Source organism: Calliopsis andreniformis, chromosome 9 (assembly GCF_051401765.1).
Source record: "Calliopsis andreniformis isolate RMS-2024a chromosome 9, iyCalAndr_principal, whole genome shotgun sequence".
NCBI lineage: Eukaryota > Metazoa > Arthropoda > Insecta > Hymenoptera > Andrenidae > Calliopsis > Calliopsis andreniformis.
This window is the reverse complement of record NC_135070.1, coordinates 6,294,830-6,309,445: the sequence shown is the minus strand read 5'-3', so window position 1 is coordinate 6,309,445 and position 14,616 is coordinate 6,294,830. Positions and strand designations below refer to the sequence as shown.

The 14,616-nt window shown below is 37.0% G+C and overlaps 1 protein-coding gene across 1 annotated transcript in view; it reads right to left on the bottom strand.

The window, feature by feature from the left end:
• The window catches only part of Cad99c (cadherin 99C), a 116,420-nt gene that overhangs the window by 3,928 nt on the left and 97,876 nt on the right, over positions 1-14,616 (bottom strand). The window contains exons 7-20 of the mRNA XM_076386068.1: positions 11,087-11,236; positions 10,555-10,773; positions 9,239-9,433; positions 7,774-8,061; positions 6,735-7,052; positions 5,369-5,509; positions 4,956-5,240; positions 4,571-4,744; positions 4,159-4,368; positions 3,816-3,947; positions 3,629-3,745; positions 2,632-3,030; positions 1,053-1,681; positions 384-614 (exon numbers count right to left, since the gene is read on the bottom strand). Coding sequence (XP_076242183.1) covers positions 384-614; positions 1,053-1,681; positions 2,632-3,030; positions 3,629-3,745; positions 3,816-3,947; positions 4,159-4,368; positions 4,571-4,744; positions 4,956-5,240; positions 5,369-5,509; positions 6,735-7,052; positions 7,774-8,061; positions 9,239-9,433; positions 10,555-10,773; positions 11,087-11,236 — 3,488 coding nt within the window. The remainder of the gene's footprint in view (positions 1-383; positions 615-1,052; positions 1,682-2,631; positions 3,031-3,628; positions 3,746-3,815; positions 3,948-4,158; positions 4,369-4,570; positions 4,745-4,955; positions 5,241-5,368; positions 5,510-6,734; positions 7,053-7,773; positions 8,062-9,238; positions 9,434-10,554; positions 10,774-11,086; positions 11,237-14,616) is intronic.

Below are 14,616 nucleotides of genomic sequence, written 5' to 3'. Positions count from 1 at the left end.
AATTTATATATTAAAATGAGTAACAAATGGGTCATTAGCAAGTATTTTAGAAACACCTTATATGTACTTAATAATTTCGAAATAAAGAATAAATAACACTAGAGCGTTGAGCTAGTATTAGAAGCTTCGACATATGAACCGTATCCTATTAATCGTAATTAATAAATGACGATTAGTTCCTGTGTGATATTGATATCGTATCAATGCGTCAATAGACCCCAATGGGGCTATTCGCAATGCTGGCAAATTCAAATTGCTCAGCCAATGTGCCAATAGGTCATGGCTTACACCCACATACCTCAATCAATATACAATAGTTATCAATTTTTCAGAAGATCACTTATAATTAATATTCCGAATCTTGGAATTAACAAAAAACTTACCTAGACCAAGAGACGCAGATGTATATGATGCCAGCGATGCCCAAAATTAAAATGACACAAGCGATGATTATCAACGCGTATGGGAACACTTCGACACTGACAGCGATGGCTGTCTGAGTGCGTACTGGCTCTGGTGGCATCACAGGTGCGTGGATGTCTATTGCGTTCGCTCGAACTAAAGTAGACACGTCGAAAGTGATGTTCGACATTGCTGACTTCTCCATAATCGATCTGGAACGTGACAACGCATCGAAAAAATAGAATCAATTTTCTACACTCAAGAGTATCACAAAATATAACAGAACGTAGAACTCAAGCTGCGTGTGGATTGTTAAGCAAGTGCACTAAACACTAAGGACATGTTACGTGACGATGACTACAATATTTTTATGCTCTGTAATTTCTTGCAATTACTTCTGCATCTCAGGAATCATGTGAAATGATGGAAATTGAAATAACAGGAAAGAAATGCCACTATTTGCATATACAGAAATAAATGAAGGATATTATTATAAATAAATGTCAATTAAATTAAAATATTCATGTACGCAAAGATTTAATACGATTTCATATAATTATCGTAAGAAAAAGATTGTTTAATTATTCGTTCAAGTTTTCTTCCAGACAAACATTAAATTCTTCATAATTATGTGTAAATATAAAACTCACCTCTGTATTCTCGAGCTGCTCCTATCCAAAATAGCTTCAGTATCAGGATCGATCGCGTAAAACCAAACATCAGAATCCTGCGGATACGTCTCCACAGTTCCATTCTTTGTCAGATTCTTCCTGACAGCGACTCTGTCGATACCTATCAACAGGCTACTCTTCTCTCCGATGATACCTGCTATTTTATCAGCTTCCTTTTGTAGCACGTCGGGCGAGGCATCTTGAACTACAAGGATCATCAAATTCTCCTCTCCAATCAGATTCACGATAACTGGGACGACGATTGAGTTGAAGTTGTCTGTTGAATTAGGATTATCGCGAACTGGAACGTCAAACTTGAATGGAAGCTCCGCTGGGTCCACGTTGTCAAACGTTGCGGTGGTTCTGATTATTCCAGAAGAGCTATCCATGGCGAAATACTGCGATCCTCGTCCGCCGTGGATTTTGTATTCAAGCTTTCCGTACTTGCCGTTATCTTTGTCGTGTGCCTTAACTTGGATTACCGTCGATCCAAACGGCGCGCTCCGTGGAATCGCGGCAAAGTAACGTCCTCTCGTCAACTGTTTATTACTCTCTGGGAAGATGAACTCCGGTTTATTGTCGTTCACATCGAGGACTTGAATCTTCACCTAGAAGAATTAATGCGAAATTGACTTCTTGGTGCAAAAATAAAAAAGTTAGAGTGTTGTTTGGATAGAAGCTCGAAGATGAACTCAAGTTTCCTTGGAACTGTTCTCTCACTTCATGTGATCTTTGTCTTAAAGAAATCAAGCTCGAGTCGCTCGTGGTGTGAAAATTGATTTTTAGTGATAGATTTTTTATTATTCTACTCTTTAGGAATAGATTGCTTAAGCTTCTATTGGACTCCAAATCGCGAGCTTGTATCAAGACAATACTGTATATAATGTAATGTAACTAGATATAATAATCTAAAAAGATATAATGATGATATAATACTGTATATATGTAATGTAACTAGAGTGTCTAGTTTAAATGTTGTAACTAATGCAAATCTTTAATAATAGATAACTTTAATTTAATTTTAATTAGTTAATTTATTTACGAGGTACAAACCCTTTGACAGCCATAAGAAAATATAAAAGTAGGAGAGATATACAGTCAAAGACACAGAATTATAAGACAAAAGCACATATGTATATAAAAATAAAATGAAAATAACTTAAACTAAAATTCGACTTAAAGAGATCTTCAAGGAGTGTATAAATTGATCAACTACTGTATATCAATTTTCAGATTGAGATGATTAATTTTATGCATCATTCTATTAATACTATTGAAGCAAACGTATTCAGTTCGGCGCAGTTCTTCATTTAACAAAGGAAAGCTTTTAAGGGGCCTAGTAGGTATATTTAAAGCAAAGAGTTCAATAATACCCTGCTAAAGTATCAGCTTACTTATGCCTTACTAACAAACACAATATCAAATATCATCCTTCTATTACTTAATATCTGAAGTCTTGAAGTACAGTATCATAATTATCTAACTTTGGAAACACTCTATTTTCTATAAATAACAAATAACTAATATTAGAAAATCCTAAACTTTTAGTCTCACGTACCATTGTAGTGTTCCTGCCAGAATTCAATAGCCCCGACAGAGATTCCAACTTAATCTTGATTTGATAAGACTCCGTCGTCTCGTAATCCAAAGCCCCTTTCTTCAGCTTCAGCGCACAGTTCCGCTCCTCCGTGACGTTTGCTTCGAACAGCCCATCCTCGTTGCCACTGTAAATCTCGCACCTCAGTGGCGTTGTATCGTGAGTATGACTATTAATGATCGTGATTATCTTGATGAGTGTATTGTCGCCAGCGTCTTCAGGCACGTCGACGTTGTAAGAATTCTCTGCGAAGCCTAAACCAATTTCTGGTGGCACCGTGGCAACGTGACGGACGTAGATGGGCACAGTTGTCACGGATGACAATTGTGGTTCACCCATATCGTAAGCGCGTACATCCACCTGATACATATTAATAAACTTTTATCGATACGACTAAGACAGATTGTTGCGTACGTGACAGAACGTGACCCCTCGATATCTGGGGTGCAGTTGTTCAACAACCTTGCACTCTTGGCTAAATTTACGATCACTTAGAAACCCCTTCGACCCTGACAGTACGCTAAGCTAACAATAGCCAGGTTGTGGTAATTCTCGTATAAGACACAAATTGAATAAATTAAACAAATTCTGCTTAATAGAATTGCTAAGACTGTTTTTAACAAAATGTGAGAGTACAAGTCCTACGAGTAGGTCTGGATTGAAGGAAACTCTATTTTTGATCCAGGCTTCAATCTTTAAAGAGCCTCATTTTTTATATACCAAAATAAATTTCTATAAATATTTGAAAAAAAAATCATTTTCGATTTATTAATAGCTTTCTTTAAAGACGACATTTATTGTGGAGCTTTGGAGTTTACTATGACTCAAGGATTGAAAATATCCTTTACAAAATTCTCTCAGAAACTAAGAAATAACTTAGTACGATATCAGCCCTAGGCTTCACAAAACCTTAATCCATCTTTGCCAACAGGATAAAAATACTTCTGTGTTACAGTACCTGATAATCAGTGTCCGTTTCCTTACGTAGATCATCTCGTATTCTAAGTACCCCACTATCCGGGTCGATGACGAAATACTTGCTCGCAATTCCTCGACCAATAATTTCGTACCTCACCTACGGGCAAATGGAGGATAGAGACAATTCCTTGCATCTAGATTGCTAGTCAGGAATCACAAGTACGTACTTGATTTCCAGGCGCGGTTCCATCCGAATCCGTTGCTATGAGATTAATGACCGTCGTGCCAATGGGGACATCGTCGTCTAACGTAAGTGGACGAGGTATTAACGTGAAAACTGGCGGTATGTCGTTAACATCCTATCATCACAAGGGAACATAAGCATACCAGGTATAAACAAAGTCATAATGAATCACAAGAATTCGTAATAATAGCGAACGTGGTAGAGGCACGATAATGTTAAGTACAGAAAGAGGAGAAAGGAATATGTTGCTTTGATACAACTTAAACGTCCGTGAAGGAAGGGAACGATACAAGCGATGTTACAGTAATATTCTATGCGCTCATTACCTGTACATTAACGATGACTCGAGTGGTGGAACCAGGCAAATCGCTCGTGTTTTCCACTGTGCCAACTATGAGGATGTGTTGGCTCTCCCTCTCGTAGTCTAAGCCGCGAATGGTTTTTATTACTCCGGTCTTGGGGTCTATGCTGAAGAGTTCGGTATCCCCTTGTTTGATCATGTATGTGATTTGCTTCTTTGTATCCGGATCATCGGCCTGGAATTAAACGTGTTTGCTTTAACGACCAGAAAGTTGACTACTCGTCCAGAATTTACACTGTCCCTTCCACCACGACAGAAATTGGTAACCAAAACGGAGGTCATTAAATTTTTACGTGTAATGAGATTATTTTCAGTACTGAGTATAGTTATCAGTGTTACGATCAATGTTTCTCGTATCTTCTGAAAGCCTAACTCACCGTCACTTGGACCACAGTATAGTCTGGCATATTTTCCTTGACTCGAGCTTCATAACTGCTTTGATGGAAAATAGGGACCTCGTCCTCGACGTCTATAACTTTCACCGTCGCCGTGGCAGTAGCTAAACGATAATCTGGAGCACCATCTCTGGCAGTAACCACGAACTTATATTCCTGAAAATGAGTATTAAATGATGACCTTAATTTTCTAATATTTCTTTAATATCCTACGTTTAAATATATATTAAAATACGAGGAAACCTGAACCAAGACGATGCAATTATTTCTTATTAAAATTAGCTGACGTTAGAAAACTAAAATTGTAAAGAATCTTTGCAACAAGTAGCACCGACTTCCAGAAATAATCAAAGAAGCAAGCTCTTACGTCGTTCTGCTCGTAGTCCAACACGATTTTAGTCAGAACATCTCCAGTTTCGGGATCCACCGTGAAAGGAATATCGTCTGGCGCGAAATACGTAATTTCAGCGTTGATGCCTTCATCGGCGTCCTCAGCGTGAACACGACCGATTAATTTTCGAGCCTCGCCCTCCTTTACTGTGAACTCATAGGGGAGGTCCACGAACTCTGGATTCTTGTCGTTAATATCGGTCACTTTGATGTTCACCGTTGCGGTGCTAAATAGACCGCCAGAGTCCTCCGCTTTTATCAACTGTCGGAAGAAATTGTTCTCAGATAAGGCCATGATTTACCGCGGAGTTAGTTAGGAAGAATAGTGATTGCGTTTCCTTGTAGCAAAACGGAAAGCAGAACTTTTATGGCGGTGTTCGAACAACTCACCAACTGGTAACGAGTTAGGTCCTCCCTGTCTAACTTCCTTATAACAGTAATTACGCCAGATTTGTCGCCTATCGCAAATTGACGTAGGTCGTTCCCAGAAACGATGGAGTACGATACCGGATCATTTTCTGGGTCAACTGCCTGTAAATTAACATCGATGGCTTGTTTGTTACGTAGGACAAACGATTCTACCGAAAATGCATGCGTTGCCAAAGTGCAGACTTTGGCAGTAGAATCTCGATTAACTGGGTCTCAATTATTCTCCATCTTCTTTATTCAGGATAAGTCCTAGTTACTACAATAACGATAAGCATGGAATAGAAGAGCGACTGAGACTTGAACTTTTTAAAAAATTTGAAAATTTGGAAATTTAATACATTGTGAACAGTTCAACTACAATTTCTAATAATATGTGATTAAGGCTACAAGGATTGAGGCTACACAAATGTAAATGTATTAAAAAATTTGCAAGTTCAAAATTCAGAAGATTGTAATTTTTAACTATTGATATAGATATAGCCTGGTATGTCCGCATGATATATTTTTGTTACTGTTTTTATTTAAACATCAAAGCCTTTGTAATGAAAGTTGGTAATTCATGTCATATTTTATTTCTACATTCGATTTAACATCATATTAATTTAAAAAATATTTAATATGAATACGTTTCAATCAATATTTGTGTATTTACAAATTGGGTGTCCGTAGTTAAAGGTTAAAATTTGAAAAAGTGATAATTATATTCGATACAGGGTGAGTCTCATAACTTGACATCAAATAACTCATGAATTATTTATTGCTCGAAAAAATATTTCAAATAAAAGTTACATGGTCTCCATGGGGGCATGTAGTATTGTAATCGATTTTATGATTTTGCTTTTTTATCAAGATATAAATGTCACTTTCAGTCTTTTAAATGCAATCGTTAATATTTCTCTCAGAATTCGCATAAAGCATTAAATTCTACATAAAAAGGCATTATACTAAATAAGATCTAAAATAAATAGTTACTAAGATATAAAATAAATTTTATTTTAAGCGACATTCGAATTGTTGCCCCTCACAATCAATACGATTGCGTAATCTTATTATCAGAGAACGAGAAACTTTTTCAAGAGTTTCTATTGTTATTGCGGAACATGCACGGCTAATACGTATAACAATGAAGATTTATGGAAAATTTATACAAATAGTCATAATTTAATCTCAAAAATGACTGCGAGAAGTGATTTGCAATTGAAAGCAATGCTTTCATTGTTTGAAGTTTCCGCCTGCAAGTGAAGCAGTTCAATAAACAGATCGACATGCACAAATTGGAGCTCGATTCAAGTGATAACTCACTGACAAAGTAATTACGGATACTCACCGTAATTGTAGCGACTGTAGAATTAATTGAAGCTCCCTCGCTAACCTGCACTTCGTACACAGATTGTTGGAACACGGGGCTCCTAGTATTGGGCCCGGGAATGACGTTCACCTCGACAATAGTTTGCGAATACTTCCCACCTTTGTCAGTCGCTTGGACCGTGATGCTATACTGTTCCCCTGCGTTCAGCTTTCTCACTGACTCGATGACACCGGTTTTTGGATCGATTTTAAACTTATGCAGGCCATTATTCGAAACGTGGTAAATACTGTACGTTATTTCGGCGTTCTCTCCTTCGTCATTGTCCGTTGCCTCCACCTGACGTATTTTCGAACATAATTCAATTATTTTCCACTGATAAATTGAGTATTGAATTGAATAATTTTAATACGATTGTATCGTACAAATTTCAAATTGTGTTTTAATATAACTAGTATTGTTTTTTTAAAGAAATAATAATTGTATCTTAATATGGCTAGTATTGAACTTTCAAAGAAATAATAAATGAAATTATAACATGATATTATACTGGATTTATGAACACTTTAAATATTTTTCCTATTTGTATCGCGTAACTGATAAACAGGTTCATAAAAATGCATATCATTTCCGCATAGTAATCTAAAGATTCTTAAACTAGAACGCTTCTTATCGTTTTCCTGGAAATATACTTTAACGAAATCCTCTCTCATAAGTCTAAACGATTCTTGACTGCGTTCATAAATATCATGGTAATTTTCTCTAGAACTCGAGCAGCGATCATAGCGAAAATTTAGTAGGCTTTTCTCAGCTTCTGTGGAATTATATATATATAAATAATCGACAAAATCGATTTGATTTCGCGAAAAAAAAACACAAAGTATCTTTGAAAAATACGAATACCAGGATTACTTTAGTTACGACCGAAGAAGAAACTAACGGTACTCGAATTGTTACCAGTAATAAACGTTTTCTATTTTCGATAATGACCCTGCCGCAAGACTCAAAGGCTCTTTCCTGTTCGACGTCATGAAATTAGTTGCAGTAAATGTCTACTCACCTTTGTTACTACTCTCTTTGTTTCTCCAGCTTGCACAGTGATAGGAGCCGTCATGGGAAGCATAGGAGCATTATCATTAACGTCGTTCAGTGTTACAACGAACGATAATGGCGCAGAAGCCGCGACACCCATTTTTTCCCTGGCCACCACTTGAAACCGGAAGCGGCCAGGACTCGGAGGATCACGGTCTAAATTTTCTTCGTTCACGACCAACACTCCCGAAGGGTCGATTGCAAAGAAGCTGGTGGTCAGCTCGAAAGTGTATGCAGGCTTTGGATCCTCTGGGCCCTAGATATTATTTTTTATTCATACACTAATATTTAATTCTACAAAAATAGGTGATATTTAAATGAATTTCGTATTTAAATAAACGAGAGTATGTTATTCCAGTGTAATTGTTGGCACGTTAACGTTTTTATATGTGTCGTTTTCGTGTAATAACGCTACCAAAAACGAATCTCATTAACATGTGGTCCAGCCTGAACAGTTTCGCCACAAACGGGTTGTCGGTACCATGCAATTTTAACCCTATAATTTCCGGGACACTATCGTTGCCTTGGCACAAATGGAACGTTCAGGGTATATGCTAATCTACTTGAGGATATGGAGAATTTTCGTGAAAATGAGGACTCCTGTCGTCCAGTACTGCTACTCGAGAATTTTACGTTCGGCTTAATTCGAAAGCTACGTGTCGAAACGACCGTTACTTTTAATGATAACGATGGGTATCGGGGCTGACCACTTTCGAATGAATGTAATTTGAAATGTTACTTCAAATAACATGTGACTTCGTAGTGCGCTCCTGATGGTATGTACTTTCATTTGGTAGAGTGAATGGGTGTTTCGATTGGAAGGAAATTCTAATTTAAATCTAATTTAAAACATAATATATGAAGCGTCGTACGGGCGAGTAGAAATGGATTCCCTGAGGTCAGACGCGCTTAACTAATAGGACTGCTATTACGTCTGTCAAACTTTTTACATTTCCTCTCCGCGTATTTCTGGCGGAAAATAAAAATATTATACGTGTTTCAAGTGAAAATTACCCAACTGAATTAAAACATAAAAAATTTCTATCCTGGCACCTTCGTTTGACTCTTAATTGAAAGAGACGAAGCTTAATAGCTTTATAACTTTAAAATTCGTTCAGGAAATCATATTAACCCCATTAGCAGATCCTCGCCAAAGTCTCTGTAGCAAAAAATCAGCGAAATGTCCTAGATAATTGACTTCTCCACCTCCTAAGAAGCTACTTTAAAATGTGTGGCATATTCCCATTCCTATCTTCGCTACTCGATCTCTTCTTATTGACTTTCAACGATTTTTCAAGTTTTTCGCATCATATTCCGTGTAACGGATAAACAGGAACGTTATTCGCTAACAATGAGGTGAATTAAACGGTCGATTCGTATCTCGTTCACGGCTCGTTGAACGAGAGAAGATCAAGTTCACAGATTAGACTTACCAAATCAGCGTCTGAAACGGTGAGCACTATAGGAACGCCATTTTTGTCGATAACCTTTGTTCCGATCGGGGCGTTCTCATCAACGAAGCCCTCGGCGTCCGACGCTATTATAATTGGAGGATTGCTGTCAACTGGCTTCACGGTAATAGTCAATTTAGCTGTAGCCGATCGCTTAGTCTCAGATACCTCCACAGCCTATGGGCGAAACAAATACAGTTTTATAGACCTTTATCGGCCTAGATACTTGGCATTGTTGTATCTTATTACCTGATACTAAGTTTAGTTTCCTTTAACACACTTTAGTATCAGTATATAACGAGGTATTCGTAAACTTCATTGTATTCTTTAGGTTTGGGATTTTCTTATGTTAGTCTGCATTGATGGTAATCTTATCTATTTTCACATTCTTAATTCACTGCTTCCTTTACAAGTAATTTGCAGCATGTATTCATTTTAGATACTGTCTCTATTAACACATTTCTATATTAATTGTCTGACATTGACCTAATCCTGATTCAATTTCTACTTATCTCTGTTCTAATTTTCTTGCCTTCTACCTACTCGTCCTTACTTCCCTACTAATTATTATTTCTGATTTTATTCAGGCTTAGTTTATTCTTCTTATTTCACCTCGTATTACTTACACCCCCGTACAAAAGTATTAGGACACTTAGTGTTTTCAATGTTGCAGTTTTGCAATATAAATAGTCAATGATCAAAAATTTTAAAGGATGATTTTAGATACTAAAACAAAATGAGATTTCGCTGTGTCTGACTTGGAACTTATTCTACTGATTCCTCTGTATCTGAATTGGGAGTCTCAATTTTTGAGACCCAAGTTGGAATTTATTCTCTACTGATTTCTCTGTGTCTGTCTGAAGCCTAATTCTACTTATCTCTTTGTCTGACTTGGAACTTATTCTACTGGGGTTACTATATCTACCTGGGGAGTTATTCTACTGATTTCTCTGTGCCTGATTTATGAGTTATTCTACTAATCACTCTGTGTCTGACTTGAGACATATTCTACTAATTTCGCTGTGTTTCACCAGGCTAGTGCACGTCAGTAGCAGAATAAATCAGACGCATATCTCGTAAATTTTAGGCATTTTAAGTGTTATTTGTTACTGATTTTAAAACTTTTCTCAAATACATACAAGTGTTCTGATACTTTTGAAGGCAAGTGTACTTTTTACTTAATTCTACTTTTTCGTTGTTTTTATCTTTTCTTTTCCTGAGTATTCTTTTTGCTGCCTGGCTCTTGATACCTTTTTATATCGAAGCTGAAACTACGTACAGCTTTCGACAGCGCTTACCTTAATAATAATATCGAATTTCTTCGTCACCGTGGTGTCAACTGCCTTAATTTGCTTCACAGCACCCGTGTTCGGATTTATTTCGAAGAACTCCCGATAATTTGGTGGGTTGCCGCTTAAGAAGGAGTAATGTATGGGTGCGTTTATGCTGTCCATATCAACAGCTTGTATTTTCTCCGGCGATATATTGAGTATCCCGGATAGCACGCCGCTCGATACCTGGCAAACAAAAATCACAATGCATGGAACCGGTTCGTCGAACGTTTAGAACCATGTCGCCATAGATTTAAAAAGAAAGAAATCGGTCGCATATTGAAGACAGAGAATTGGAGGAGTGTCTTTCATTTTACAGCGACCGATAATGTTCACTGGCGTCAGGTCTGGTTCATTAGTTTCGAAATGGTGAATGATAACTAAAGATTTATATCGGTTCATACCGGTTATCAAACGCGAACGTTCGTATTCTTTAATTAAGGAACAACCTTACGTATAAACGTTTTATGTGTACGAAAAGTAAAAAGAATGTACGTACTGATGCTGAATATTCAGGATTAATACAGGCGCCATCGAGAAGCATGCAACCTTGATAGATGAAGGAGGGATCTTGATCGTCATCGTCTCTGATGTTTACTGTCAACGTGGTGGTGGATGTGAATCTTTCAGATCCGTTTCTGGCTCGATCCTGTGAACACAATGTTTCAATATTTTTTGTTGTATTAGAAAAAAGGTGTTCGATAACAGAGAATCATTTATGGAGCCGGCACATGCATTGAAATTACTCCAGTGCGATGTGTACGTGTATTCGCTTCAGTTTACAAGCACGTACATCCATTTCGATACATACTTTTTACGTACTTTCGATTCAATTCTCCCAACGAGCCACTCGAACGTTGATCCAACATGATACAATCAGAGCAAGTAACACAATTCGTATCATCCGAGTAATCTTTGCGCGTACGTCATTATAGTTGGATTATAGGACGAGCAGAAATGAAGCAATGACGAGCTAGGTATAGTACAAAGATTCACGATAGCAGCTTTAAACAGATTCTATTGTAAACGCAGCCGTGCATTCATCAGTACCGATGATACTATGTAATTTCGTGTTGGTTGAACAATTTAAAACGTGGGGGATATTTTTCACCTTTCTCTTCAATTATGCACTAGGAGATTCCTTCCTTTCACATCTCGAAATAGATGTTAAAAAATAATTCCAAGTAAATTAAAAAATAATATTGATATAGTTTATATCTCCTGAGTCACCAATAACTCACTATTATTAAATAAAATAGAAGATTCATGTAATAAATAAATATACTTTAGAATTTACAAATGGCATGCGCAACGAAAACCAATATTATTGAAATATCTTTTCCAAGTAGTACATATACAAGGTATTTGATAAATATCAGAAGCTTAAGTAAATAATTCTAATAAGGCAAAATAATATAAAAAGAATGAATGATAAAATTAATTTTTGAAAAAACGTCTGAAATATCACGAAACGTGTCTGATTACCTTTACTATTGACTTATTCTACTGATTTCGTCGCGCCTAGCCTAATACGCCTCAGTAGAATAAGACCGCCAGTCAGACATATTTCAGACGCATATTAAATGCACCTTTAATAATTAATACCTTGCAAATGCAGACTCAAATACAATTTCACGGAACCTCATCTCATTTCATGCCTCATTTTGACATGTAAAATCACCCCTCCAGATTTATACCACTTATTATCGACTGTCCTTGTACAGAGTGCTATCTAAAGCATGAAATTTCGCCACGAAACAGAACGCAATAAAGTCGAGGCAATGCATCCTGACATCGAGCCCCGCGAAGCAGTAAGACGTGAGAGTTCGGGGTTTTTCATGTGGCTGTAAGTCGGACTCGAAGGCATCGTGACCCAGTACTATATAGCTTCGTTACCGCTTCGGGGTTACCTCTCTCTTTCACTTTGCCCCCTATTCTTTCTTCTTTCTCCTCTGTCGCAACAACGGGCGTGGCCCGTTTATCGTAACAGCGATGCAATTCCCTTTGATTCATTGAAAACGAGGAGAACTTTGCTCGTGATTCCGTCGAGTACACGTGTCCCGACCGCGACTTCCTCCTTTTTCAGAGTCACCCAGACCGAAGTTCGTACCGAATTGGATCGTTCCCGGCAGCTCCTTATTTGCGATCCATCGCATCCTTGTTTCGGGATAGCGCAAGGATGCGCGCCAGTTCTTGGAAGTGAATAATTTTATGAGACAAAGTTCTGCGGTTGCTTCGAGAGAGCAAGAACACGCAACGATTGTCGGTGCATATATGGAGAAGCCGGTGCACGAACCAGTCCGAATTGCATCTGAGACCGACGGAGCTGGAAACCGATGTCTCAGGATATTGTCATGGCGCTGAGATAGCTAGAATGGTTAAACGATTCGGGCTTGACATATTCTACGTTAATAGAGTGAAGCAATATCGAGTCGGACAAATTCTGTGGTGGATAATGAGTGATACTTAGAAACTGATTTCTAAAGTACGAATAATGAGGAATAGTGTTTCTAACAAGGAGAGCTCACGAGCGTGGAAATCGCTTTTTGAATAAAACTGGATGTAATTTGTGGTATATACATAGTGTAATAAAATCTTCATACCATTCGTCAAAATGGGTTCTTGTTCTTGAGAAATTTCATTTTAAAGTTTTGCTAAAAATATAGGCAATGTTCAATGTAGACACTTTGTTAGTCGTATATATGTATACTTCTGATGATGTTTATATTTCGGAGTATGTAGAAAAAAGTTTCGTGTCAGCTTTCAAAAGTGTAAATCAAGTTTGTTTCTCAAAATTACGTAAAATTTGTGAATGTGACGAAAATTTAAAATTAAAAAAATGCACTACAGTGTTATAATAAAACTTTAAATTGAAATTTCTCAAGAACAGAAGCTTATTTTGACGAACGTTACGAGGCTCTTAATACATTATCTATACATTGTCTATATTATAAACTGTACTTAATCTTATTTTAAAAAGGATTACCATGTCCATTGGTATTTTTTGTAAGCTAAATCACTGAATTTTTAATAATGCTTTTAATAATGCTAAAAGAAATAATTTCTAGATTTAAGCATAAAATGTAAAGTATGACTTCACCAAAGTTATATTAATCATAATTAATTTTCAATAAAAATTGAGTACACTTCATGGTTGACTATTTAGTTAACAGAACTCTATCAATTTTTGAAATATACTGCACGTGAATGCCCGATATCTTAATAGAATAGTAGTTACACCCAAGAAGACTTATTGGTTTCGTAGAACGAAGGACAATGCGTTTGAGAAGCAGTAGACCAGCTGTTCCACATAATATTCAAATGAGCCACACCTGTACCACCAGCTGTTGCAACTACGACTTGATCCCGATAAAAAGATCGATTATGAGATGAAAGCACTGTAAAGATTCACTGTACGCCACATGCATTCCTTTCTCCTTGATTTATCTCGGAATTGAAACCGATACAGGTACCTATCACTCTCAAGAACGGTACAGCACAAGTATCTCGTTTATTAATAGTAATTGCCATTCGTGCAACAAGGAATTTCTCATTTTTCTCTATTTTTCATATTTCTCCTACTGGGATAATTTAATGCAATGGATTGTTTCAAGTTTCCCGATTGCGTTTTACGTGGCAGACTTTATGATCACAATTTTGAGACAGCAATGTCATAAGGCAGGTACGTTGCAATTTATGTAAGTGCTTGATCATATTTTCTCCAATTTATTTATTAGTGCGCTTGAACGTTACCTAAGCGGCAAATATACTTATTTCTTATTCTTTATGTTCAGCCTATAAAATAAACAATCAGATATGACTATCCAGTAGTCTAACAGTTAAGTTAACGATTTAGCGGAAACGTTTAATTTTTCATTTATATACGCTTTCTACCCAAATAATGGTATTTGACGAAATCATTATAATCAACCACCATCGCGTTCCTATATAGGGGTATAACCCTTACTTTAGCCGCCTATTAAATGGGATTCAATCATGGCAACCACGCGATTCATTGCAGACTGATTG